This window comes from Equus caballus, chromosome 25 (assembly GCF_041296265.1).
Source record: "Equus caballus isolate H_3958 breed thoroughbred chromosome 25, TB-T2T, whole genome shotgun sequence".
Lineage (NCBI taxonomy): Eukaryota > Metazoa > Chordata > Mammalia > Perissodactyla > Equidae > Equus > Equus caballus.
This window is the reverse complement of record NC_091708.1, coordinates 29236746-29261516: the sequence shown is the minus strand read 5'-3', so window position 1 is coordinate 29261516 and position 24771 is coordinate 29236746. Positions and strand designations below refer to the sequence as shown.

General features: G+C 42.0%; 1 protein-coding gene across 7 annotated transcripts in view; it reads left to right on the top strand.

The window, feature by feature from the left end:
- ASTN2 (astrotactin 2) overlaps positions 1-24771 on the top strand; it is an 828204-nt gene that overhangs the window by 665880 nt on the left and 137553 nt on the right. For all 7 annotated transcript variants that reach the window (XM_023628756.2, XM_023628754.2, XM_070251110.1 and 4 more), the window contains 2 exons: positions 14257-14390; positions 15941-16089. In XM_023628756.2, the coding sequence (XP_023484524.1) occupies positions 14257-14390; positions 15941-16089 (283 nt within the window). The remainder of the gene's footprint in view (positions 1-14256; positions 14391-15940; positions 16090-24771) is intronic.

The window sequence follows — 24771 nt, the reverse complement described above, 5'->3', positions numbered from 1 at the left end:
TGGTTCATTCTAGTGACATATTTTTCCCCACATTGGAAAATTATTAAAAGGAATAAAAATAATTCTGAGCATAGATGTACCTAGTCTATGTCTAGATACCTAGTACCTAGTCACTTTGTCTGTAAATAATTGTAAGTAACAACTTTATTATGTTCATAATAAATAACAGTAATTCATAATAATTATGTCACTTCCATCTAGAGAATATTCAACTTCAGGAATTTGTCAATATTCATTTAATTATCAAATACATGTCTATGTGTAGATACACATATAGATCTGGCATTATTTTAGGCAGTTTATAAATGATCCTTGTAACATTCTTTATTGAGGTAGGTATTACTATATCCCCATTTTACACATGTGGAAAGTGAAGCATAGAGAGTTGAAGTTACTTCTATCAGTTGGCTTAGTGATAAAACTAAGATTTGAATCCAGGGTTTGGTTCTTAACTTCCATATTCTGCCATCTCTCCAGCACGTGTCACATTCTTTCCTGGTTTAAGGGCTCTAGACTTCTCAGAGTTCAATTTGCCATGATGGAAATGCGGCTACCATGAACCTGGTAGAAATCTTCCTTTTCATAACTTCCTCAGCCAGATTCTAAGGCTCCCTTTCAAAGGCAAAGATAAGCTCAGTATGGGTCTAGACTAAGCGTGTCCCCTCCTGTCCTCTGACCTTTCTTTCCCTACCCCCACCCACAGGCCCAACCATGGAAGCCCCACCAGCTGGAGAGACTGCCTTCCTCAGATGCCTCCTAAGGGAAAATGGGCGTACTGGAAAAATGAGGTCACCAGTGGCCACAAAAGGGAAATTTTGCAGTCCTTTACTCAGGAACTCACTATTAACTTAAGCTAGCATTTAGCGACATAAACTTCATAGTCTTGGACAAATCCTCCACTTGAAACCTTCCCACCCGCCTCTCATCTCCAGATGTTCTCACCACAGGGAAGAGGAGTTGCTATCTGTCAAAGGACAGCAGGCCTTAGAAGGCAAGTCTTGTCTACTGGGTGGGGCTGGGATCCTTGGCTAAAGGCTTCCCTTAGGAAAAGTGTGTGAATTCCATCCAGGTTTCCCCTTCCAGGACTGAGTGGGCCAAGAACAACGCCTTGTAGGAGACAGGCTGAGAGAAGGAGCCGTCCTCTGAAGAACTTGGATTTGTACAAGACTAAGAAGCCCTTGGCAGTTCAAGGTCACAGGGCAAGATGCCTTGGGAAGATGACTCACGATTAGATGGATGAGGCTACTGATATGGCTGCGTTTTCTCCCTGGAGTTATAACTGATGTTTCCTATTGCTCATAATTGGTCTCGTATTCATCACTTTCACAATTGCTATCAGCTCAGTGACAGGCAGGACGAATGGTCTGGAGATAGTTTAGAACAATGTAAGCACAATCTATTGCCATGATGACTGAGCAGGTCTACTAGAATAACATAGATTAGACATCCAAAGAGCTCCCGGTCTTCCATTCCTCAGAGTTTACCGCTTATTCATGCAACACACATCTATGGAGTACATACTTTGAGCCAGACCTTTTAAAGGAGCTTCTGATAAAATAAGGCAAAGAACTCAAAGTTCAGTGGAGAGGGCATACAAATAAATAATTCTATAAAATACCGTAGTCTACTAATAGATGTGTTGTCCAAGGTACAATGGGGCCTTCAATTCTGCTGCGAAATGAGAAAAGGGTTTCCAGGGAAGATTGCAGTCGTAGTGGGTCTTAAATAATGAGTATGATGGATCAAAGGTAGGATAGGGTAGAAGCATTATAGGCTGAGGAAAGCCACATGCAAAGACACAGTGGCATAAAAGTGTGTTGCCTGTCTAGTTGATGACAAGTGGTTTAACGTAGCTGGTGTATAGGACTGGGACAGGCTACAGTGGTAGGATATGAGGCTAGAGAGATTGTTTGGCATCACTGTATGAAGGGCCCAGTAAGAAGTAGAATATTTATACTTGTTTTAGTCAAAGCTCTTTTAGTAGTAAGAAACAGAAACCTACTGAAACTTTCTAAGCAAAAAAGGGAGAAATTATTATAATGATATAGTGATTTCCCATGTAACTCAAAGTCAGAGAACACAGCTGAGCTACCAGCATCCAGGGAGCCATTCTCAGCAATAATCTTGAAACCTATCCTCTCTCTGCACTTGACTCTCACTAGCTCTCTCTCCCCCTTTTTCTGGTCTCCATGCATGTAACTCAACATGACAAGCACAGCCTAGTCAAAGCCAGCTTTGTATCTCCTGCCAGTTCAAGCACTTGGAGAGACCAATGAGCATTTGAATCTAAATTCCCAGGAAAGAATCTGATTGCTCCAGTCTATGCCAAGTAATCAGTTTTGGTCCAACTACCCTTGGCCTAAGCAACAGGGTTATTTAGTTCAAATGTGACCACCAAAGGTTTCCTTGTATCTGATACCTGAAAGATATCTATTAAAAGCCTGTAGATTTTTATTCTTGAACTGGAGTACCCTAACCCAGGGGGATACTCTGTGGTATGCTAGGATATATCCAAAGCTGCAGGATAAAGACAGCAGAGATTCTTGAACTTGATAATCCATAAGAATCACCTGGGCGTGTATTAAGTCATAGATTGTAAAGCACCTCTCCCAGGATTCTGATTCAGTGGGTCTGAGTTTGGCCAAGGAATCTGAATTCCTGACAAGTGCTTCAAGTTATTAATGAGGCAAGAGGTCCAGTGGTCACACTATGAGAAAAATTTTTGGAAAAACCCTATTGATTTAATAGTAAAACCAACCCAAGTCTGTTGTGGAGTAGAATACACAATTTACATAAATATTTAAGAAAGAGACTTCAAAGAAATTGTGCATTGGTCCCTTCTGATATTTGGGATGCTTTATAGGAAAAGCTTGAAAAACCCTTCCATATTTCATAGGAGGATGTGAAAGGTTTTTAAGTCAAGAGCTTTGGCTCTTAGATCTCTTGGCTTGGTCTCAGGAGTAAAGTTAGCATCTAGTAGGAGCATGGCAGAGCTTAAGAGCACAGAATTATCCTGAGGCCCTGGGCAGAGGAGAGATTTTCCAAGCTAAGGCCAATGGGTGTGAAGGGACAGAGACATAGGAGGATTAGGGTTCTTAACGTTAATTAATTTATGATAGACCAATTGATTAATCAATTACTGAGCCCTTACTCTCTGTCAGGCACTATGGATTTAATAGTAAACAAAACAGACAAGGCCCCAACATCAATTTTTACACAGTCTATTAGGAGAGACAGATAAGCAATGAAATAGACAATAAAATGTAACATCGTAAAATAAGTTTTATTATAGGAGAAGGTGGGGGGAAATGTATTACTAAGGAAGAGGTCTGTTCCAGCTTTGGGGGTGAGGGAATGCTGTCTGCAAGAGGTGGTCTCTAAGCTGAGAGATGATGGATTAGTCAGTGGGGAAATTATCAGATGGGGGAAGAGTGTCCCAAGGAGAGAAATAGCATGTAAAAGGCTAGAGGTGAGAAAGCATGACTGAAGAATAGCATATGAAAAGGATGGTGGCAAGAGGTGTTGCTGGAGGGAGAAGCAGAGATTTGGGAGGCCTGACATCAGCACAAAGGCATTCACATGACTCGTAGCTATTCAGGGGGAAGTGGCAGAATCTGTGGCCAGAGAGGCCAAGGATGATGGGCTTAGGTCATCAGGGAGGCCCTAGGCCTGGTCTGGAAGGGAGCCAGAGCAGGCACCTGAGCTGGATACCTGGGGAATATTCAGCAGGAGTTGGCGCAGCATCAGTGGGAGCTATACATACTTCTTGCACTGATGATGTTGCCAGAAGGTCAGGGCCTCAGCAATAAGAACATTCAACACCCGCATTTTATAGACGAGATAACTGAGTCCCAAAGAGGGAGATGGACTTTTCCAAAGTTGCACAGTTACTAGCAGAGCTGGGATGACCTCTCTTTTCTGAGTAGCTCTTGGCTGGCAGAGGGCTTTGTGTCCAACCTAGAATCTAGATTAGCACAACCTGGAGAAGACTCTGCAGGGTGCCAGATCCTCAGATGTCATGGGAAAAAAAAAGTGCCATGGACAAATATGTTTAGGAAATTGTGCATTTTATATATTACCTTCTTAGGGCTTCCCAATGACCGTTAGCATATTAATGGCTCTGAAATGTTCTATGTAGAGCAATCTGTTTGGTTTTGTTTGATGTGGTCTTTTCCAAATTTATTTGCTCACGGAGATGACTTCCCCTACCACCCCAATTTTTCTGAACTCAAAATCATTTAATATCCTATTGAACTTGTGTCTCTGGAAACATACTTCGAAATGTTATTCTGGCCAATAAGGACTTGGGACTGACAAGAAAAAGATTCCCGGATCCCTCTGTCCCCTCCTGAGAGTATGTCATGCACCTCAACTCCCACTTGTCTTCAGTATTTAGAAAAAAAGCCATTTCCCAGCCAGGGCAGAAAAGAGGATTCAGTCTTTGGAGTCAGCCCTGTATTTGAATCCTAACTCCAAATCAGCTTAGATTTGTGACATTCTTCTAGTCACCTGATCACACAAGCCCTGAACCTTTTTAAGTTTCAACTTTTTTAAAGATTGCATGGAGACAATACAACCTGATATGCGAGTTTACAATGAGGATTATGTTGGCTCACAGTGGTTAAGCATTTAGGCTTTGGGATTTGAGCAACTTGAGTTTGAATTCTGCTCTGCCAAATACTGGCTATGTGAGGTAGGAAAGGAATCCAAATTTGCTGGGGCCTCAGTTTCGTCCTCTATATAATGGGAGTAATAGAAGTGCCAAATTCATAGTATTGCTGTGCAAATTAAATGTCTTGCATGTGAAACACTGAGCACTGTGCGTGGCATGTAGAAATGCTCAGAAATGCTTGCTGTTATTTTTAACACATTAAAACCTAGTACTTCATTCTCTACATGAGATGGATGGGAGCTGAAAGATGGGATGAACTGACAAGAAAAATAGCTCCTTGCCTCAGGATCATCTAACCCTATCCTCTTATCTGTGTCCATCTTGGGAAGCAGACAGCTGACAGAGTCCCATGCAGGAGCGTCTCACTGGGTTGTATATTTATTTCTCTAATATTTTTTCAGTAGCAGAGGTAAGTGTGGCAAGAGCGGGGTTTGACTGGCTCTAAATGTCTTCCTCCTGTCACCCAGATTAACAAGCTGTTCTATTGGGCTCTCAGCATTCAGGGAGAATGGCTTGAAAAGTGAAGTTTATTCTGACAGGGGAAATTAGGTGTCGTTTCTGTGATTTATAGAGCCATAGGTTGAGCTGCATAATTTCTCATATAGGAAATGGGTCCATCCAGTTTGTATCCCTTCACTGTGTGGCCTTGTGAATGGGGCATCTGACTCAGAGGCTGATTAAGAGGGGTGTGGCAAGGGAGGTCAGGGGGCAAAGCTTGGGATTTGGAGTTAGAGACCCTTTGCTCTACTGTGTTCTGTGTGGGGCACCCTGAGCCAGTATCTTCTCTTCTCTGACCCTGCACTTGCTCATCTGTAAGGATTGCCGGGGACAGTGGGAGCCACTGCATCCACAGGTTGTTGGGAGGCTCATCGGAGCTAACAGAAAGATGCCCTAAGACCAGGCCTAGAGTGAGGAGATGCTTAATAGGTGTCTCTTCTCTTCATCCCACTCTACCCTATCTTCAAAAACCATCAATAGTGTGCTCATTGACCGTGTCACCTCCTCTACAGAGAGGATGTTAGCTGGCAGGAGTTTTTCAAATAGACTTTATTTTGTAGAGCAGTTTTAGGTTCCCAGCAAAATTCCCATCCCCGTGTAAAGTACAAGGAGTTCCCACATACCCCTGCCTCCCCATACACACCAAGCCTCCTGCACTATCAACATCCCACTCCAGAGTGGTACATATGTGACAATTGATGGTCCTACACTGACACGTCATCATCATCACCCAAAGTCCATAGTTTACGTTAGGCCTCACTCTTGCTGTGCATTCTGTGAGTTTTCTCAAACACATAATGAAATGTGTCCACCGTGACAGCATCGTGCAGAATGCTTTCATTACCCTGGAATCCTCTGTGCTCCACTTATTCATCTCTCCCCTCCCCCTTATTCGTGCCAACCACTGATCTTTTTACTGTCTCCATATTTCTGCCTGCTGGCAGAAAGTTTTAAAGGGTTCCAGACAGTATACCTAGTATGGTAAGTTTTCAAGGAGATGGGAAAATCATGGGCAGCTTTAAGAAAAAGCAAAATCCAGGACACGAATGAGAAAATGATCAGAATCAGCAGTGTTATGGTCAGAATGTCCAAGCTGAAGAAGTTACAGGAGAGGATAAGGGACTTACTGAGGTCACACAGCAAGTTAGTCAGAAAATGTAAAGAGTTCTCTGGACTTCCCCTGACTTAGGCGCTTTCCTCTTTTCATGCTCTGTATCCTCTTCCTGTTGGATTTTATTCACTCTTGCAGTTTCTATTACATTGAACCATATGAAGTTGCTGACATTTGACTTACGAAAATGGCAGTTACCTATGGCGTTTTTCATTGGCTCATTTCCATCAGTACAGTGAAAGGTCTCAATATATGCTAAAGATGAGGGGGACTGGGAATATAAATAACGTTTTTAAAAAATGGATTGCCTCCATCAGTGTGTATTTGGATGCTTTATATTTCAGAGCACAGGCTCTAGAGCCAGACTTTCTGGGTTCAAATCCTGGCTGTGCCACTTACTAGCTCTATAACCTTGGGCGCAAATGTAAAATGGACTTAATAATCGTACCTACCTCTCAGGTTGTTGGGAAAATTAAATGAGTTAGTATATCTAAAATACTTAGGGTTCTTGTGGAAGAATACATGTAAAGCATTTAGAACAGGCCTGGCTTGTAGTAAGCTCTCAAGAAATATTAAGTGCTATTTCTCATATCCTAGTGAGAATCCTAGTTAGTGAGAATATTGCTCATGATGGGGGTAGCTTAGAGAATGGGCTTCAGGGTCAAATGACCTGAGTTCGGGTTCTTTTTCTACCTCTTTTTAGCTGGGTAACATTGAACAGGGTCTTCACCCTTCAAACCTCAGTTTCCTTATCTGTAAAACAGGCATGGTTAACAGCCGAATTTGTCTCATAACGCTGTTGACAGGATTGAATGAGATAACGTGTTTTAAAATGCTTGGCACACACTCGGTAAATGTTGTTAATGTATTTGTTTCCTGCCCAACCGCATAGCAGATTAGTGGCTTGGACCCAGCTCGAAAGGTAGGTGGCCTTGTTTAGGGAATGTTAGTTGAAATGAAAAACTTAGTTTATTTTCTGGCAAATTCTTGTGGTGTAAACTTGGACAAGTCCCGTCCCCTCCTTGGGCGTCTCTGTCTGCGAAGTCATGAGTGTCAGTATGACTTTTCAGGACTCTTCTAGATCTGAAATGCCAGGGACCTGTGACAATGAGTCTGCGTGTATTCACTTCAGAGCCCTCCAGCTCCTGGGATATGTATGTAGTTTGAGGTTTTTTATTCTCTTTGCTCAGCTGCTCCCTAGTTCCCACTTCCTCTGAGCAATATTTCAGAATTGTTCAGAGGTAAATTACCTGCTGTTCCAGTTATTTATTGCTGGGTAATCCCAAAAATCGGTGGCTTAAAACAACAATGATCATGTTATTATTCTCACTAGTGGCTCTGGGGGTTGACTGGGCTGAGCTGGTGCTTCTTACTGCGGCTCTCTTTTGTGGCTGCAGTCAACTGGTGGCTATGGCTGGAGTCATCTCAAAGGCTTCCCTACTCACATGTCTGGCAGATGAACCTGGCTGTTGACTGGGACCTCAGCTCAGTCTATTGCTGGAATACCTACACTGTGGCCTCACCATGTGGTCTGTGCTTCCTCACAGCATGGTGATTGGGTTCCAAGAGTGAGTATCCCAAGAGACATGATGTAGAAGCTGCCAATTTCTTAAGGCCTGGGCCCAGAAATTGAAGCAGTAACACTTCTTTTGGTCAAGCAATCAAGGAGCCCAGACTCAAGAGGAGGCACCCAGATCCCACTTCATGATGAGGGAAATGTCAGAGATATTTAGGGTCATGTTTTAAAGTCATTACGCCTGCCTTCCTCCCCTGTTTGATAATAAGAAAACGTGAGTCAACTAACATCACCCACTTCTCTTCCCACATGTGTTCTCAAACATGCTGCTTAATTATGCAGTCACGATTGGTAACAAGATGACCAGTTAATCTCACTATCAGGACCACAGGCATTTCTTATTCCATTTGCAAAGAATGGGGGCTCTAGTCCCTGGTCTCCAGCTCCTATAACTACTAGGGAAATGAGTGATTGGCATCTCCTGCAGCCGCTATTAGGAGGTGTGCTGATGAGTGAATGGTAGATGGCCCAGGTAGGTCCTGTCCCAGAAGTCCAGGCCGGGCTAGGAATCACTGTTTCTGCCTCTGTACAAGCACTGCTATGATGTCCTCTTCAATCCCTTCTATGTTCACCAACCCAGTCCCTCCTGACCAATCAAACATGTGGTCGGCATGGGCTTAGAAATTAGTCTCCCTACCAAGCTAGGATGGCAACTACAGTCCCTTCTTCACATCCCTCTCTGGGGATCTAGAAGCTTCTTATTTTAGACCAAGTACTCCCTGGGCAAAAAGCTATCAACCTATTCTCCTCCAAGCAGTAATTGTAAATGTCTCCAAAAGGAATTCTACTTCCATACCCACAGCAATCCCCTTCAATGGCTTCAAGGAAATTTAGGTTTTTTTATGGTGACCAATTGCATTTCTGTCATCTCTTTTGCAAGAAGCAAAAAACAATAGCAAGTATACAAGTTTAATCTCTGGCAGAGCATCCTGTTACATATCCATGGAATTTAACACATATTTCTGGGACTTTATTATGTGTTGACTCTTTTTCTTGGCACTGTGAACACAGAGATGAATAATAACCTTGGCCTGGAGGAGTTCACAGTCTTATAAGCAAGGACACATAAACACACAAATTGCAAGGAAATGTGAAATGTGAAAAAGCTGAATGAGAGGAGGGAGGGAGAGACAAAATATCTCAAGTGTGGTAGGGTCCTGGTTGACAGGGAAAGTTTCTAGGAGCTCAGCAAGAAGAAAGAAGTGAGGAAAGGGAATTTCAGACCAAAGTCACAACATGAGAAAATGCTTGGTATGAAACAGTGCACCACTCTAGGAAGTTAGTATGTACTGGATCATAGACTAGGAGCAGTGGCGAGAAGATGAAAGAAGAGCTACAGTTGAACAACAAAGGAATTTGAATGTCAGGTTAAGAAGTGGCGACTTTAACCAGAAGGTAGTGGAACTTTTGAAGGGGTCTAAACAAGGGGGCAGAATAAGCAGTGATGTTCTAGAAAGCTATGAACGATGTGCTAGAAAAGGTGACATTGGAGCTGAAAGGCCAGTCCAGAGGCTATGACAATTGCCTAGAGATGAGACATTACTAACTTGCGCCAGGGAGACAGCAGTGGGACCAGGGAAGAGAAGTTGGTTTTGAGATATGTTATGAGGTAGAGGGAGGGTTGACCCCTTGTTTCTGACTGGAGGCACTAAATTGATGGCGGTGCTATTCACTGACATGGGAAATACAAGTAATCTTGAGGAAGAATAACATCACACACACACATATTTCTTTTTTTTGCTTTTATCATTTATAAACTGGTTTGTTTCATTTAGCATTCAATGTGAACTTTCAATTCAATTTAAGGAATATTGGCTGACTTATGTAGGCACTAAAAGGGAGCTGGGAGAAAAAGCTAATCTATTATTTTCTCTCTAGACAGCTTTCACCTCCTCAGTTGGTATGGACTAGGCAACCACAGGACCAAGCTTATTAGTACCGTGAAGATAACAAAATCCAATAAGCTTTGAGTGAGGACTTCAGGGCATCTTTTTTGTTATACAAACCAAAACCATCTTAATATAAAAAGTAACAGACTTGATATCAGCCCCTGAGTATAAGTTACAGTGTAAAAAAATACAGACATTGTAAGTATGGAATTTAATTCACTGGCTTAGTGACATTCTATATAGATGGTCCCAAGAAACTTAATCAAATACGGAGTGTTTACTTAAAATTTAAGATTCTTAAGACATTGTCAAAATTTTTAGAGCTCGAAGGGCCCCTTCCTTTGTATTCCCACACCCTCCTGTGTATATTACTTCATAGCATTTGAACCATATTAATTGTAATTGTTTGTGTGTGTCTTCACCATTAAACTATGAGTCCTTTGAAGTTAGTGACTGGGCCTTGATCATCTCCTTTCTTAGCATCTAGATGGCACGTGGTATGGGGTAAGAAATTCAGTGAATGTTTATTGAACTTAATTAAACCTTCAAAAATATATCTTCTGCATCTTCACTTTACAGATGGGGAAAGCGAGGCTTGAAAAGAGCAATAGCTTATGCAAGTTCAAATAGGAAAGTAACAACAGAGTCAGGAATAAATCCTAGTTTATTTTGATTGCTTAACATTTTTGTGGCTGTTTTCTCCTTCTGCCCAGCTTGGTTTGCTAGCTAATTAGCCAGAAGTTGGAAGTATTTACAAGTAGTGGAAATGCAAACCTTCTTTGTTATGAAAACCAATGGCCATGCAAATCTAGCCCTTAGCCCTCGTATTAAGTACAGGATTTGTTTCTTAAGTCCCTTCACTTACTCAAAAGCCAGGAGTCAACAATGCCTCCAGTGTAAGGTTTCATTTTCCTCTGAGGACACACACACACACACACACACAAACAACACAGACGCCGCGTGATCCAAGCAGAGCAGCTGAAAAGGATGTTTTGGATGAAATCTTGGCATTTATTGTTCCGATGTGACCTGGGAAAGTCAAGAGTGCCAGGATTCAGACGAACTTCACTTAAAGTCCCTGCTCCTCCATGTATCTGTGAATAGGGATAGGACACCCATCTCAAAGGGTAATTTTGAGGTTAAATGGAAGAACAGAGTCATTCCATCACAAAGTTGCTCTATCACCTTGGACCAGCCAGCTAGCCTTTCCAGGCCACTGTATCTGCATCTGTAAAAGGGATTAGATTAGATGATTTAGAGAGTCCCTTGAAGCTGGAACATTCTATGATTCTTTTCTCCTGGGATCTAACTGGATTCCGGATGGAGTGTTGCAAGGACTGCAGAAGTAAGGAAAGAGTGATCCTGCGCTGACACAGTGCTGGCTTCTGCTGCCTTGCGAGGGCTCCCTGTTTGATGTAGGCCTTCTATCGGGGTGTATCTGTGTGCTGTCCAGGGTTTGCCTGGCCACTGCACCAGTCCCCGTTCTGTTCCTCAGGGTTTGGGAAAGAGCCAGTGGCTCATAGGAGACTCACAGGCAGGATTTCTTCCCAAGAGCTGCTTGGATGGTGAAACTCACAAAGTCCAGAGAGATTTCCTGTTTTGTTTTCCACAAGCTCAAGTGACTATTGATTACAAAAACCACACGCACACACATACACCCACATACGCATACACGCACGCACACAAAAATAAAAACACATACACAACCAAAACAGGATGTTCCCTCTCCTCCCCTTGCTGATGTCCAAGGCCATCTCTTACCATCTGTGTCACTTTCACCCATGGCCCTGGATTTCACCATTACGATAATTAAGTCCTTAGCTTGGCTGGAGATGTTACAGAATCTCAAGCCATGGGTAGTCGTGCACATTAATTTCAGTAAGGGAGAACCTGCAAATGGAGGGAGAAAAAGGTCTTTCCGTCAGTATGACCTCATGCTGTTCCATCTGGTTTCTGTCCTCATGAGAGTGCCCCCTCTGGTGCTGGTAGGAGAACAGACGTTTGTTCCCAACGTAAGTTCTGAGATGTAGTAGGAACGGTCCTATGACTGTGTGCCAGACCCTGGCCCACAGACTCTATATGTAAACATTGAGTGGAATGTTCTTATGCTAAAAAAATTGTTATTTATCTGAAATTCGAATTTAACTGGGTGTCCCGTATTTTTATTTACTGAATCTGGCTACTCTTCTTTGGCTTAACCCCACTGCCCTGCATGGTTAAGTAGAAAGGAGTCTCACTTGGGAGTCACAGAGATCTGGGATGGGATTCTACTTCCACCATGCACTTGTTGTGTGATCTTAGGAAAATGGCTCCACTGCTCTGAATCTTAATTCTTTCATCTGTAAATGAAGATCATAGTGTCTCTATCTCAGGACTGTTGTGAGGATTACATTTTTTAATGCCCTTAAAGCACCTTACTCTGTGTAATTAGGTGCTTCATGAACATTGGCTTTTATTATAATTCTTTTTTTTGTTTCTTTGGGTCACTACTCTTAATTCAGGGGAAAATAGATCATTTGTTCACCCCCTAGGAGAGGGTGTGGGTAAGAACATATGGCAGGAGTCATTGGAGCCTTCTCTTCAGAGGTACAGGGAGAAATGTAATGGAGGCTTATACCATACCATTCTCCTTCTAGATTCATGTTTTGGGTAGCTGAGGAGGCAGACCCCAGGCCCACTTTACACAAACATGCTGTATTTGAATCTTTTGAACAATGCAGGATGGAAAAAGTGTCACCTGGGTAATCAGGCATCCTTGGTTATAAGCAGTGTGAAGCTTTCATTTAAAAAATGCACAGAGGGGCTGGCTCCATGGCCAAGTGGTTAAGTTCATGCGCTCCACTTTGGTGGCCCAGGGTTTCTTCAGTTCGAATCCTGGACACAGACATGGCACCGCTTGTCAGGCCATGCTGAGTGGTGTCCCACATGCCTCAACTAGAAGGACCCACAACTACAATATACAACTATCTACTGTGGGGACTTGGGGAGAAAAGGCAGGGGAAAAAAGTGCATAGAAAGTCAAAAAAAGAAAAAGAAAGAAATAAAGCATGTAGTCTGTTACCTGGCAAAGGTCTAAGAGAGCAACGTTCTCTGGAATCCCTAAGTTTTAGAAAGAGCTGTCAAACATTCTGCCTCCCCAATGCTTTGAAATGTCAATGTAGAAGGAGTTACTAAAGCATAAAGCTCATCTGAGCCTGAGCCTAATGATCAGTTTTTCAGTGTCCCTTCATTTATTCAATAACTATTGACTGGACAACTGTGCTCAGTCCCGTGAGATGACTGATGTGAATAAGGCATGGCCTGTGCCCTTGATGGGATCAGAATCTGTTGGATGAGCCAGGCAAGGGAATGTGATGGTAGGTGTGGTCTAGTGCATTATGGTGTCCAGAAAAGGAGATGATCCGAGGCCTGAGGAAGTCAAGGTAGGGTTCCCAGAGAAAGGAGTGTTTTATTTGAAACCAAAAAAATGACGTAGAGTACAAGGTGCAGGAAATACTCCAGCAGAGAAGATAAAATGTGTTTAAAAACAAACAAACAAAAGGCAATGAAGCACATTGCAATTAAATAGAGTAGCAATCTTCAGTTTGAGCAAGGGTCAGCAAATTGTGGCCCTCAGACCAAACCTAGCCTGCTGCCTGTCTTTCCAAGTAAAGTTTTATAGGAACACAATCATGCCCATTCATTTAAAGTGTTGTCTATGTCACTTTCACACTACAAAAGCAGAGTTAAGTAATTGTAGCAGAGACAGCTTGGCTGCAAAGCCGATAATATTTACTGTCTAGCCCTTTACAGAAACACTGCTCTCTCCTGATTTAAAGCACATTTTTCATAAGTAGGAGCTCACTGTTGGTGGAAATGTTAGTGGTTGCCTGAGGATGGATGATGGCAGGAAAGGAAAATCAGAAGAGCGGTGTGAGATGAGACTGGGGAGGTAGTCAGGAGCTAAAGCAAGGAGCTTGGACTTTATCCTGAGGGCCATGAGGAGCTTCTGAAGGTTTCTCAGCAGGGAGGTGATATGGTCAAACTTCTACAAGAAATTGTGTAGCAAGCTGTTTAAGAAGGCAGAATCTGGAGCCAAACTGCCTTGGAGCAGATCCCAGCTCCATCAGTCACTAACTATGAACCTCAGGCAAGTTACTTTCTCTGTGCCTCAGTTTTCCAAATTGTAGTATGGGAAATGATGATGATAATAATAATAATAATAATAATATCTATTGTGTAGGGTGGTGAAGATGGAATAAGTTAATATAGGTGGAATGCTGGGCCCCGAGGAGGTTCTCAGTAGATGCTGTTACTATCCTGTCTCAATGACCATTCTGGCTGCTGGCTAGAGAATGGCTCAGAATGGGAGAACCTGGTAGTAGAGTGCTAGGGATTTAGGCAAGAGATGGTGTCCTGTGTCTAGAAGGGCTGCTCTGAAACTTTAGTCGGCTATAATCATGGCCATGGGCACCTTCACTTTCAATCTTTCCACCATTGTCATCATCTCTTCTGTCCTCCTTTATTCCAGGCCTTCAAGAGTGCACTGATGAGCTCCTACTGGTGCTCAGGGAAAGGGGACGTGATCGATGACTGGTGCAGGTGTGACCTCAGCGCCTTTGATGCCAGTGGGCTCCCCAACTGCAGCCCCCTCCCGCAGCCAGTGTACGTATGTATGGCCCTCTTTCCATGGACTCACACCCCTGTCCTACCAACTGAGGCCATGACTTGCTTCTGTTCCCAGGATTCCTCACCAGATGCCTGAAATCTCTGGGGCCTGCTTCCTTCTTCAAGACAGCAGGGAGATTTGGGGGAACAAAAACATGGATCAGGGGTAGACACTGACGTTGCAATGTGTGCTATTTAGTGATTCAACTCAGTCCATCATTACTTCCTTCACTCATCCATTCAGCCAAGGTTTACTGGATACTGACTATGGCTTTGTTGGTTCCTATGTTGGACACTGGGGCGACCAAGATAAAGAAAGTGTAGAACCTTTTCTAAGATACTTCATTTTATTCATTCATTCATTCAACAAATAATTTTTGAACACATGCTATGTGTCAGACAGTGGGAAATTCATCAATGAACACAGGCACAGTCTGTGCACTTAGAGAGCTGATTGTTTAGTGAGGGGGACAGATGTCAAAGCAAAAATGGGAAAAGAAGATATAGTTTTAAAAAGTACATAATAAAAATATGAAAGAAAAACAAAATTGCTAATGAGGAGAATTATGTGGGGATGCTCCAGGTGGAGGGGAGAGAAGCCTCTCTGAAAAGACCTGAATTCGAGTAGGACTCAGCCAATCAACAAGGGGCAACAATCATATCTCAGGCAAAAGGGATGAGCACGTGTGAAAGCCCTGACCCAGGAAATTCACCACTTGAGGAAGCTGAGGAAGGGCATCTTGACTGGAGGAGTGTGATCAAGAGGGAGAGTGGTGTGAGGAGCACAGCAGAGCTGGGCAGGGGCCAACACTGGGGAACCAGGGTCCCACAACACCTTTCTAGGGTGAGAAGAATTACATTCTAAGATAGTCCTTGAAGAGAGAGTGTGGTGTAGTGGAAAGAGAGAAAGAATCTGGGCTGGGGACAAGCCAAGTTACCATTACCATCATGGTCTTTCCCCAACTTGCTGTGTGACTGTGCAGATCATTTCCCTTTTCTGGGCCTTGCTTTCCCCATCTGTGAAATGAGGGGATTGCACCTCCCTTTCTCTAAGGGCCCTTCTAGTTCTAACCTTCAATCATTCTGTTATTTCTTGCTTTATGAAAGGATTTCCCAGGATTCCTGCCCTCTGTGAAGGAGTACTGATTTAAGGATATTAAAGGGTTGACTGATCTATTGGGGTATTGAAGAGAATGGCAGAAGGGTTGAAAGCTACTGTGTTTGAAGGCATTGCCAATTTAGTTGGCAATGAAGCATCACTGAGAATATAGTCTAAACAAATGGAAAGCTGATCAACTTTCTGTGAGCACATATTGTGTGCTTGGATTAATTTACTGGATTCCACATTGATGCCGAAAAGTAGCTCTTCTTATCCGCATTTTATGGATGAGGAAACAGAGGCTGAAAGAAGTATATGCCTGAGTCCCTACAAAGGCTTGGTGGTGAGTTGAATCAGAATTTGAGTGCAGGATGAATCCTGCAGAATCTTTTGGGGCCCAGACAATGCTGGCTGGCAACCAACCAACCTTCCCTGTCACCCCCTTTAGGCTGCGGCTATCGCCAACGGTAGAGCCCTCCAGCACCGTGGTCTCCTTGGAGTGGGTGGATGTTCAGCCAGCTATTGGGACCAAGGTCTCTGACTATATTCTGCAGCACAAGAAAGTGGATGAATATACAGATACGGACCTCTACACAGGTAAGTCAAAAGCCCAGGACTTCCCGCTTTGCTGGGATAGTGTGACAGAGGAGGGAACCTGGGATTTTCTAATGCCTTTGGAGACTTGGTGTCATCTGACCTGGGAAAGCATGGGGAGGTTTCACTGTTTAGTGATTGTCATCTGGTGCCCACACCTGTGTGCTTTTCTGTAGGATTTTCAACAGGGAAAGAGAGCAAATTGTACTTGGAAGGAATTTCTGACTCTCTGCGTTGTATCCTCAGAGTCATATATCAAAGGATTTGTTAATTCAGAAGAGGATTTGACCTTTTCTACTTGGGAAGACCTACAGGTCACTTCTTTGAAGACCTTGGTCTGTGAATATATTATCTCTGGGACTGAGAAAGAAATTCAAGGAATTGTCTTTTCTAGAGAGATGGACTGAGATAGTCATCTTTAACTAGTGCTGGGGAAGAGGGATTTGGAAAAGATTCAGGCATGCAGGAGAAGATGAGAAAAGTGACTCTTGAGAGTGCTGCATTTTGTTGTAACTCAGGGCGCTCTCTCTGAGTCCTTCTAACTGTCTCACCCAGCCAAGAAGCTGTGTCATCCTGGAGGCTGGTCTGTAGGGGCCTGTATAGCTCTGCAGCAGGCTGGGAGCCTGGGGCCATGCAAGCCAGCCTTGAGGCTGGAGCCATGGGGCCAGGCCTGATGCTGGAGTGTTGGGGGCCTGGGGCCGTGGGAGCTGGCCTGGTGCTGGGGTGGGTAAAAAACCTGGGTCTGTGGTAGTTGGCCTGGTGTTGCGCCCAGCTGAAAGCCTGGATTCGAGGGTGTTTGCCTGGAGCCTGGGTTCACGGGGGCTGATTGGGAGCTTGGGCGACAGGGGCCATTTGGGGCCATGGAAGTTGGCAGGCACCAGGAGGGTTTGGGAGCCTGGGTTTGTGGAAGCCCACCCATAGCCTGGTGCCTTGGAAGCTGCTGGCACCACAAGAGCTGCTAGGCCCCTGGAGCCAGCAGCTTCTAGGGTGAGCTAGGCGCCTGGGTTCACAGGAGCTTGCTGGGAGCCACCTACAGCCATGGAAGTCAGCCTGGTGCTGAGTCTGGGTAGCTCTGGCGTCCATAGTGAAGTCAGGTGCTCATTTCTCTCTCCCTCCACAGGGAGGATTTCTCTCTCTGTGTTGGGCTGCCCAGGCTTGGAGGAGAGATTAGGGGAATGAATCTATCTTTCCCACCCTCCTCAGTGCATCTTTTCTTGTTTTTGTGCTTTACTCAGGTGTTATAATCCCTCACCTAGGAAGCTTAGTTTTTGTGAAGGTATTTTTGTGCATGGATAGTTGTTCAAATTGATTTTTCTCCGGCGGATGGGATGGGGGACAAGTGCTAGAAATTCCTATGTTGCCATTTTGCTAACATCAGTCTCCGAGTGATGACCAACCTTGTTTTATAGATGAAGTAAGTGAATCTCAGAGAGATGTGTGACTTTCTCAAAGTCCCACACCCAGTACCTAGTAGAGACAGGCTATACAATGAGGTCTGTCTTGCTCCCAGCACAGTGCTCATTCTTCATGTAACATCATACTTAATAGTGAAGGACTGACTGCTAGTTTGCTGAGAGATTTTTGTTTTGTTTCATTTTGTTTTAATTATAAATGGATGATGAATTTTCTGTGTCTACTGAAGTGATCATATAGTTTATGTTTCTTGGTTTGTTGTTATGGTGAATTACATTGATGGATTTTCAAATGATAAAACAACATTGCATTCCTGGAATAAATAAATCCCACGTGGTCATGATGCATTATCTCTTTTATATATTTTTGGATTTGATGTGTTAAAATTTTGTTCAGAATTTTTGCATCTGTGATCGTGAGGGATTTTGATCTGTAGTTTTCTTTTCTTGTAATATTTTTGTCTGTTTTGCTATCTGGGTAATTCTGACCTCACAAAATGAATTGCAAAATATTTCCTCCTTTTCAGTTTTTTGAAAGAATTTGGTTAGAATTGGTACTATTTCTATCTTCATTGTTTAATAGAATTCACCAGTGAAGTGATCTGGGTTTGGAGCCTTTCTAATAAGAAGACTTTAACCACTAATTTAATTCTTTAATGGTTTCAGGGCTATTCATGTTATCTATTACCTCTTGAGTGATCTTTGGTAGCTTGTGTGTTTCAAGGAATTTGCCCATTTCATGTAAGTTATAAAATTTATTGGCAAAAAGTTGTTAATGATATTCTGTTATTATTCTTTTAATATCTATGGAATTTATAGTGGTATCACTCTCTCATTCTTGATATTGGTAATTTGTCTCATCTCTTTTTTGTCTGATCAATCTGACTAGAGGGTTATGTAATTTATTTATCTTCTTAAAAAATCAACTTGAGTTTCATCTATTTTCACTCTTGTTTTCTATTTCATTGATTTCTATTCCGATCTTTGTTATTTCTTTTCTTTGGTGTACTTTGGATTTAGTTTGCTCTTCTTTTTTTCTGGATTTTTAAGGTGGTAGCTGAGGTTATTGATTTGAATTTTTTTTGTAATATAAGTATTCCCCCTAACTACTGCTTTAGTGGCTTACCACAGACTTTTGATAAACTGTGTTTTCATTTTCATTCAGTTCAAAATACTTTCTAATTTCCTTTTTGTTTTCTTCTTTGACCCATGGGTTCTTTAGAACATGTTACTTAGTTTCTAAATATTTGGGGATTTTTCGGATATCTTTGTGTTATTGAACTTTAATTTGATTACACTATATCAGAGAATGTACTTTTTATGGCTTTAATAATTTTACATGCATTAAGAGTGGTTTTATGGCTCAGAATATGATCTATCATTATTTTCAGTGTCCATTTTAAAAGGATGTACATTCTTCTGTTTATGGATGGGGTGTTCTATAAATGCCAATTAGATCAAATTGGTTGATTGTGTTGTTTGAGTCTTCTAAATCCTGTCTGATTTTCTGTCTTCTTGTTGTGTCAATACTTGAGAGAATGGTATTGTCAGAGAAACTTCTGACAATAATTGTGGATTTGTCTATTTCTCCTTATAGTTCTATCAAGTTTTACTTCCTTTATTTTGAAGCTCTGTTATTAAGTGCATAAACGTTTAAAAATGTTATACCCTCTTGATGAATTGATCCCTTATCATTGCAAAATTGTTGTCTGTATCCCTCTTGTAATTTTTGCTTAAAATCTACTTTGTCTGCTATTAGTATAACTACCCTAGCTTTTTTCTGATTAGTGTTAGGATAGTCTATCATTTCCCATTCTTTTACTTTTATATTATTTGTGCCTCTATATTTAAAATGTGTTTCTTGTAGACTGTGTATATTTAGGCCTTTTTTCTTTTCTTATTCAATTTGACACTGTTACCTTTAAATTGAGGGTGTTTAGATCATTTATATTTAATGTGATATTGTTGTGGTTAGATTTGTTTATCATCTTGCTATTTATTTTCTATTGACCCATCTTTCTTTGTTCCCTTTCTTCTCTCTTTCTATCTTCTTTTGGATTGAGTGTTTTTATGATTCCATTTTATTTCTTTTGTTGACTTACTAGCTATAATTTTCTTTTGTTATTTTAGTGGTTACTTTAGGGTTTCCAAAAATATATTTACTATATCACAGTGTACCTCCAAGTGCTATTATGCCGCTTCGTACACAGTATAGGAACCTTACAATAGTATATTTTTATTTCTCTCCTGCAAGCTTTTATGCTGTATTGTCATACATTCTACTTATATATGTGTTATAAGTTCCATAATTTATTATTTTTCCTTAAATAGTAAATTATCTTTTAAAGACATAATAAGAAAAATAATTTTATATATTTACCCATATAGTTACCATTTTTGATGCTCTTCATTCCTTCACATACATCCATATTTTCATCTGTTTCATTGTCCTTCTACTTGAAAGATGTCTTTTACTATTTCTTATATTTCGGGTCTGTTAGTGATGAATTCTTTCTTCTTTTGCCTTTATAAGCTATTATTGCTTGGTGCAAAATTCTAGATTGACAGATTTTTCTTTCAGTAATTTAAAGATGTTGCTCCTCTGTCTTGCTTGCATTATTTACATTGAGAAATCTGCCTTTATTCTTATATTTGTCCCACTGTATGTGCATATCATTTTTTTCTCTGGCTGCTTCTAAGATTTTCTCTTTATTACTGGTTTTGAGCAATTTTATTATTTAATGTGCTTGAGGTTCATTGAGCTTCTTGGATCTGTGTGTTTGCAGTCTTATCACATCTGGGAAATTGGGCCATTGTTTTTTAAAGTATTTTTGCCTCTCTGCCCATCCTTCTTCTTCAGTGACTCCAATTACATGTGTATTTGGCCACTTGAAGTTTTCCTTCATCTCACTGGTGCTGTTTTCATTTAAAAAAATTCTTTCTTCTCTCTTTGTTTCATTTTGGATAGTTTCTAGTGCTATATCTTCAATACCTTCTGCAAAGTCTAATCATTTGTTAATTCTATTGAGTGAATTTTGCATCTCAGATATTGTAATTTTCATCTTTAGAATTTTAATTTGGATCTTGTTAATATATTACATGTCTAAACTTTTTTGACATATGGAATAGAATTATAATAACTGTTTTAATGTCCTTGTTTGCTAATTCTAATATCTCTATCAGTTTTGGGTCAGTGTAAATGGATTGACTTCTCTCTTCATTATGAGTTGCATTTTCCTGCTTCTTTGCATGCCAGGTAATTTTTGATTGAATGCCAGACATTGTGATTTTTGCCTTGTTGGGTGCTGGATATTTTTGTATTCCTATAAGTATTTTTCAATTCTGTTCAGGGACACAGTTATGTTACTTGGAAACAGTTTGATTCTTTTGGGTCTTGCTGTTAAGATTTGTTAGGTGGAACCAGAACGGTGTTTAGTCTAGGGCTAATTATTCCCTACTACTGAGGCAAGTCCCTTCTATGTACTCTACACAATGGCTCATGAATTATGAAATTTTCCAGTGTGACTGATAGTAACAGGCTCTATTTCTGGTCCCTATATAGGACTGGGCACTGTTCTGTTTAATCCTCTTGGGTTGATAGGTTCCTCACATACATTCCTCAGTCAGCACTCTGCTGAATGTTGAAGGGGGACCCTCTGTAGATCTCTTTAATTTTCTCTTTGTACAGCTCTCTCTTCCCCATTACTCTCTCCTATAAACTTTAATCACTTTGGTCTCCCCGGACTGAGAACTCCGTCTTCTCAATTTAGGGCATCTACCAGTCATCTGACTCTCTGCACAGTGACCTGGAAACTCTCTAAAAACAGTAAGCTGGGGAAATTTTAGTGTTTTCCATCTTTCAGGATCTCTGTCCTTTGTTGCCTGATTTCCAGTTTGAAAACTTATTTTCTGTACTTTTCTTTTTTTAAAAATGTCTTAATATTTCCAGCAGTAGGATAAATAAATCTAGTTCGTGTTTCTCCATCTAGTCCAGAAATGGAAATCTAAGATTCTTCCTTGATTGTCCATGAACTAGTGCCCTGATTCAAGAGTTCCTTTTTTTGATAGAGGGAAAACTTGGTTCTTTTTAGTTACATGGTCTGGTGTCACCCCACAAAGATATTACTCCTTGTTCTTCCTGCTGCCATTTAGAAGTTTGAAGATAATGACATATCTGCCTCCATCTTTACAGGTTCCTCTAATCCTTCCTTGTGCAACTTGCCTTTCATTTTTCCCCACTATCCAATTCTTGACTTTTTCAGTGGGCAATTATCTTTAAATAAACAAAATAATGAATCTTGTATCTTTATAATTTGGAATTCTGCCACAGTGCCTGACATACATAGATGTTCAGTGTTCACTGAATTGAATTGTATATGGGTAGGCATATACATGTCTTAATTTTTCAACTCTACATTAACTCTTTTAGTGCTGTGTGGTCTTACGGTATCTTATGTAGTCCTAGAGACTAGCTGAGTACATAGTAGGCCTTCTGAAATGTGTCATGATCGATTGATGCTATGGATGATTGGGGGTGGATATCTGAAATAAAAAACACATCTCTTTGCTTTCATTCCACCTTTACCACATCTCAGCCACCTGGAAGGTGAACTTGGCCCAAATTTGCAGATTTCAGTTCACTTCATCAAGTTTTATCTTAGAGGATATAAGCCTAATGAGGAAGGATGGGCTTTGGAAAACTTAGTTTCTGCTTTCAGTTTCCAACACACCTCACTGAGAAATCTAGGGCCAGTCAACATCTTTTCTAGGCCTCAGTTTGCCTATCTGTGGAATGAGGAAAATAACACCTACTTTAAAATTTACTTTGAGGTTCAAATATATACAGTTCTTGGGACATAGTCGGTACTAATAAATTTTAGTTGCTTCTCATTTCCATGAATTAAAAAAAATGAAAGGGAAAATTAAATGTTAGGAAGAAAAGGTTTAAGATAAGCTTTAAGACTTGTTTTGGATAGAGAGTTAGGATTGCTCACACATTTGGCCAGGTAAGGCCAGAATAGGAAGATGTGGGCTTTCTCCTTTGATGTCACTGGATTTTTGCCGGCAGCCGAATCCAGTGCTTGAATTGTTTATTTGTCCATGAGCTCACGTGTGTGTGTGCACAGATATACATGCATATACACATTCTTTTACCCTGTCTCTCACACACACGCATCCATGCACACTTTATGGCTGCCATCGTTCAACACCCTTTTGGCCTAGCCATTGAAATGCTCACCCTCCCTCCGTCTCCTTCCCCTGCCCCTCACCCCTGGGTTTGACGCCCTCTCTGTTTCCTTCAGAGAAGCCATTGCTCTCTCACTTCTGGGACTCCATTAGGAAAGCCAAGAATAAGTAGCCTCCAGTTTCAGTTGTTATGAGCAGAAATGGGGCTTGTTATGGGGGGTGGCTGAATTCCCCACACACTAATCTGTCATCAATATTAAAAACAGACGTCTGGTTCTCCCGCATGGCCTCATCAGAGCAATTGGCATGGGTTTCAGCCTCTTGGGCAGGGGTAGGCGCAGGAGGGGTGGGAATGAGAGGGGGTGGCTGAGGCACAAGCAGATTTAATGAATCCAAATCTGCCGTTTGACTTACAGGGAAAAAGCTGAGGAAGGGGAGGGACTTGTCTGGAGGTTATACACATGATGAGTTAGTGGTAGAGTTGGAGCTACAGTAGGGGCTCTGGTTTCTTTACCTACCCTCCCACCAAGTCCAAACATCTTTCCACCAGTCCATATTACCTCTGGTGTGCTTTGCTCTTGCCAAGAATAAACCAAGAGGCAGATGAAAATTAGGTGATATAGGGCATTTGTGTGTCTGAGCAGGTGGGAGTCTCTAGCCACCTGATGGGAGTTGAAGGACTCTGACCTTATAGGAAATGTAGCCCCTTGGACTCATTGCCTCTTTGTCTGCTTTCCAATATGCCATCTTCTGAGAATCCCAAAGGTTCAGAGTAGAAGGACCTTAAGCATTAAATCCAGCTTCCTCAAGGTAAGGATCAGAAGAATGAAGACAAGGAGTGACCTCACCCAATTTTATAATCTCTCACCACACTCCCCTGCATTTTCTGTGGTCAACTGATGGAATTTATTTTTTAACCTTTAAAAATCAGAGACTTCTCTTTCTCTCCATGGGATTCTCAGCTTCAACTTGTTTGGTTCAGGGCTGGAGGGCCGGCTGGCTCTGTTGACACCCACAGAGGCAGCAGACCCTCTCCACCATCCCCCTACACCTTCTCATGAAAGGCAGCAACATCTGGAGCTGTTCAGTGCCCCTTTCTGTCCTGGCATCTGGGAGCCTACTGAACCATTCCCCAGATGATTGGTACCACGCTCCCCTCCTGCCAACTCTTAACTCTTGTTTCTGTTTCCTCCTATGTTTACTTTTTCCTGACTCTCTCTCTCCTTCCTTCTTTTTTTCTCTTTCTTTCTGTCTCCTCTTGATATCCTTCCCTCTGCCTCTTCTTTTGTCTTTTTCACTTCTTGTCCCCTTCTACCTATGTCTCAGCCTATATTTTCTTGTCTTTGTCTCTCCAAGCTGGCTTGTGTCTAAACTATTCATCTAGATTCGTCTAGATCTGGGTCAAGGGTAATGTCCAGAATGGTCAGAAGACGTCTCCATCCATCCCCGACCCCAATCTATATCCACTCCCTTCCTGTTTCCATTAAGTGTAATCTATGGCCAAAAACACACACTCTCCCCCTACAAACACCATCCCATCTTTGACCTTAGACTGAAGATCTTCTCAAGGGATGAGGAGAACTTATAGAAGTGAATTTGTGTGGGGAATAACTCAAGGGGCAGCAAGGCCCCACTTCTGGTAGCTGCGAGGATGGTGGCAGCAGCGGCTGTGACGGAGCAATTACATTGGAGTTGTTTATGAAATATTGTCGACATTACTCATAGCTCCTCAAGCAACGCAGGCCATGGCTGAGCCATACCCTTTGTCTGAGAAGCTAGAGGGGCCCTCACTCGCCTGTTGTCTGCCTGCCCTGGACCAGCTTGAGGGAGGTGATGTCATTGGAGACTGGGCCCCACTCCCTCAGCTAGCATGGAGGGGGAGGGTGGCAGTGAAGGAAATATGTTTTACAGGGTGAGGTACAATCCAACATGACTGCAAACATCTGGAACTGATATTAGGTCCTCAGAAAATATTTCTGTCACTCCAGCTACTCTTTGAGTGAGAAGTTTCTAAAGTCAAGGACCTCCAAAGGGAAAAGGTCCTTGGAGGGTCTTAATTCTCTCCATCCCCCCATGCCACCCAGCC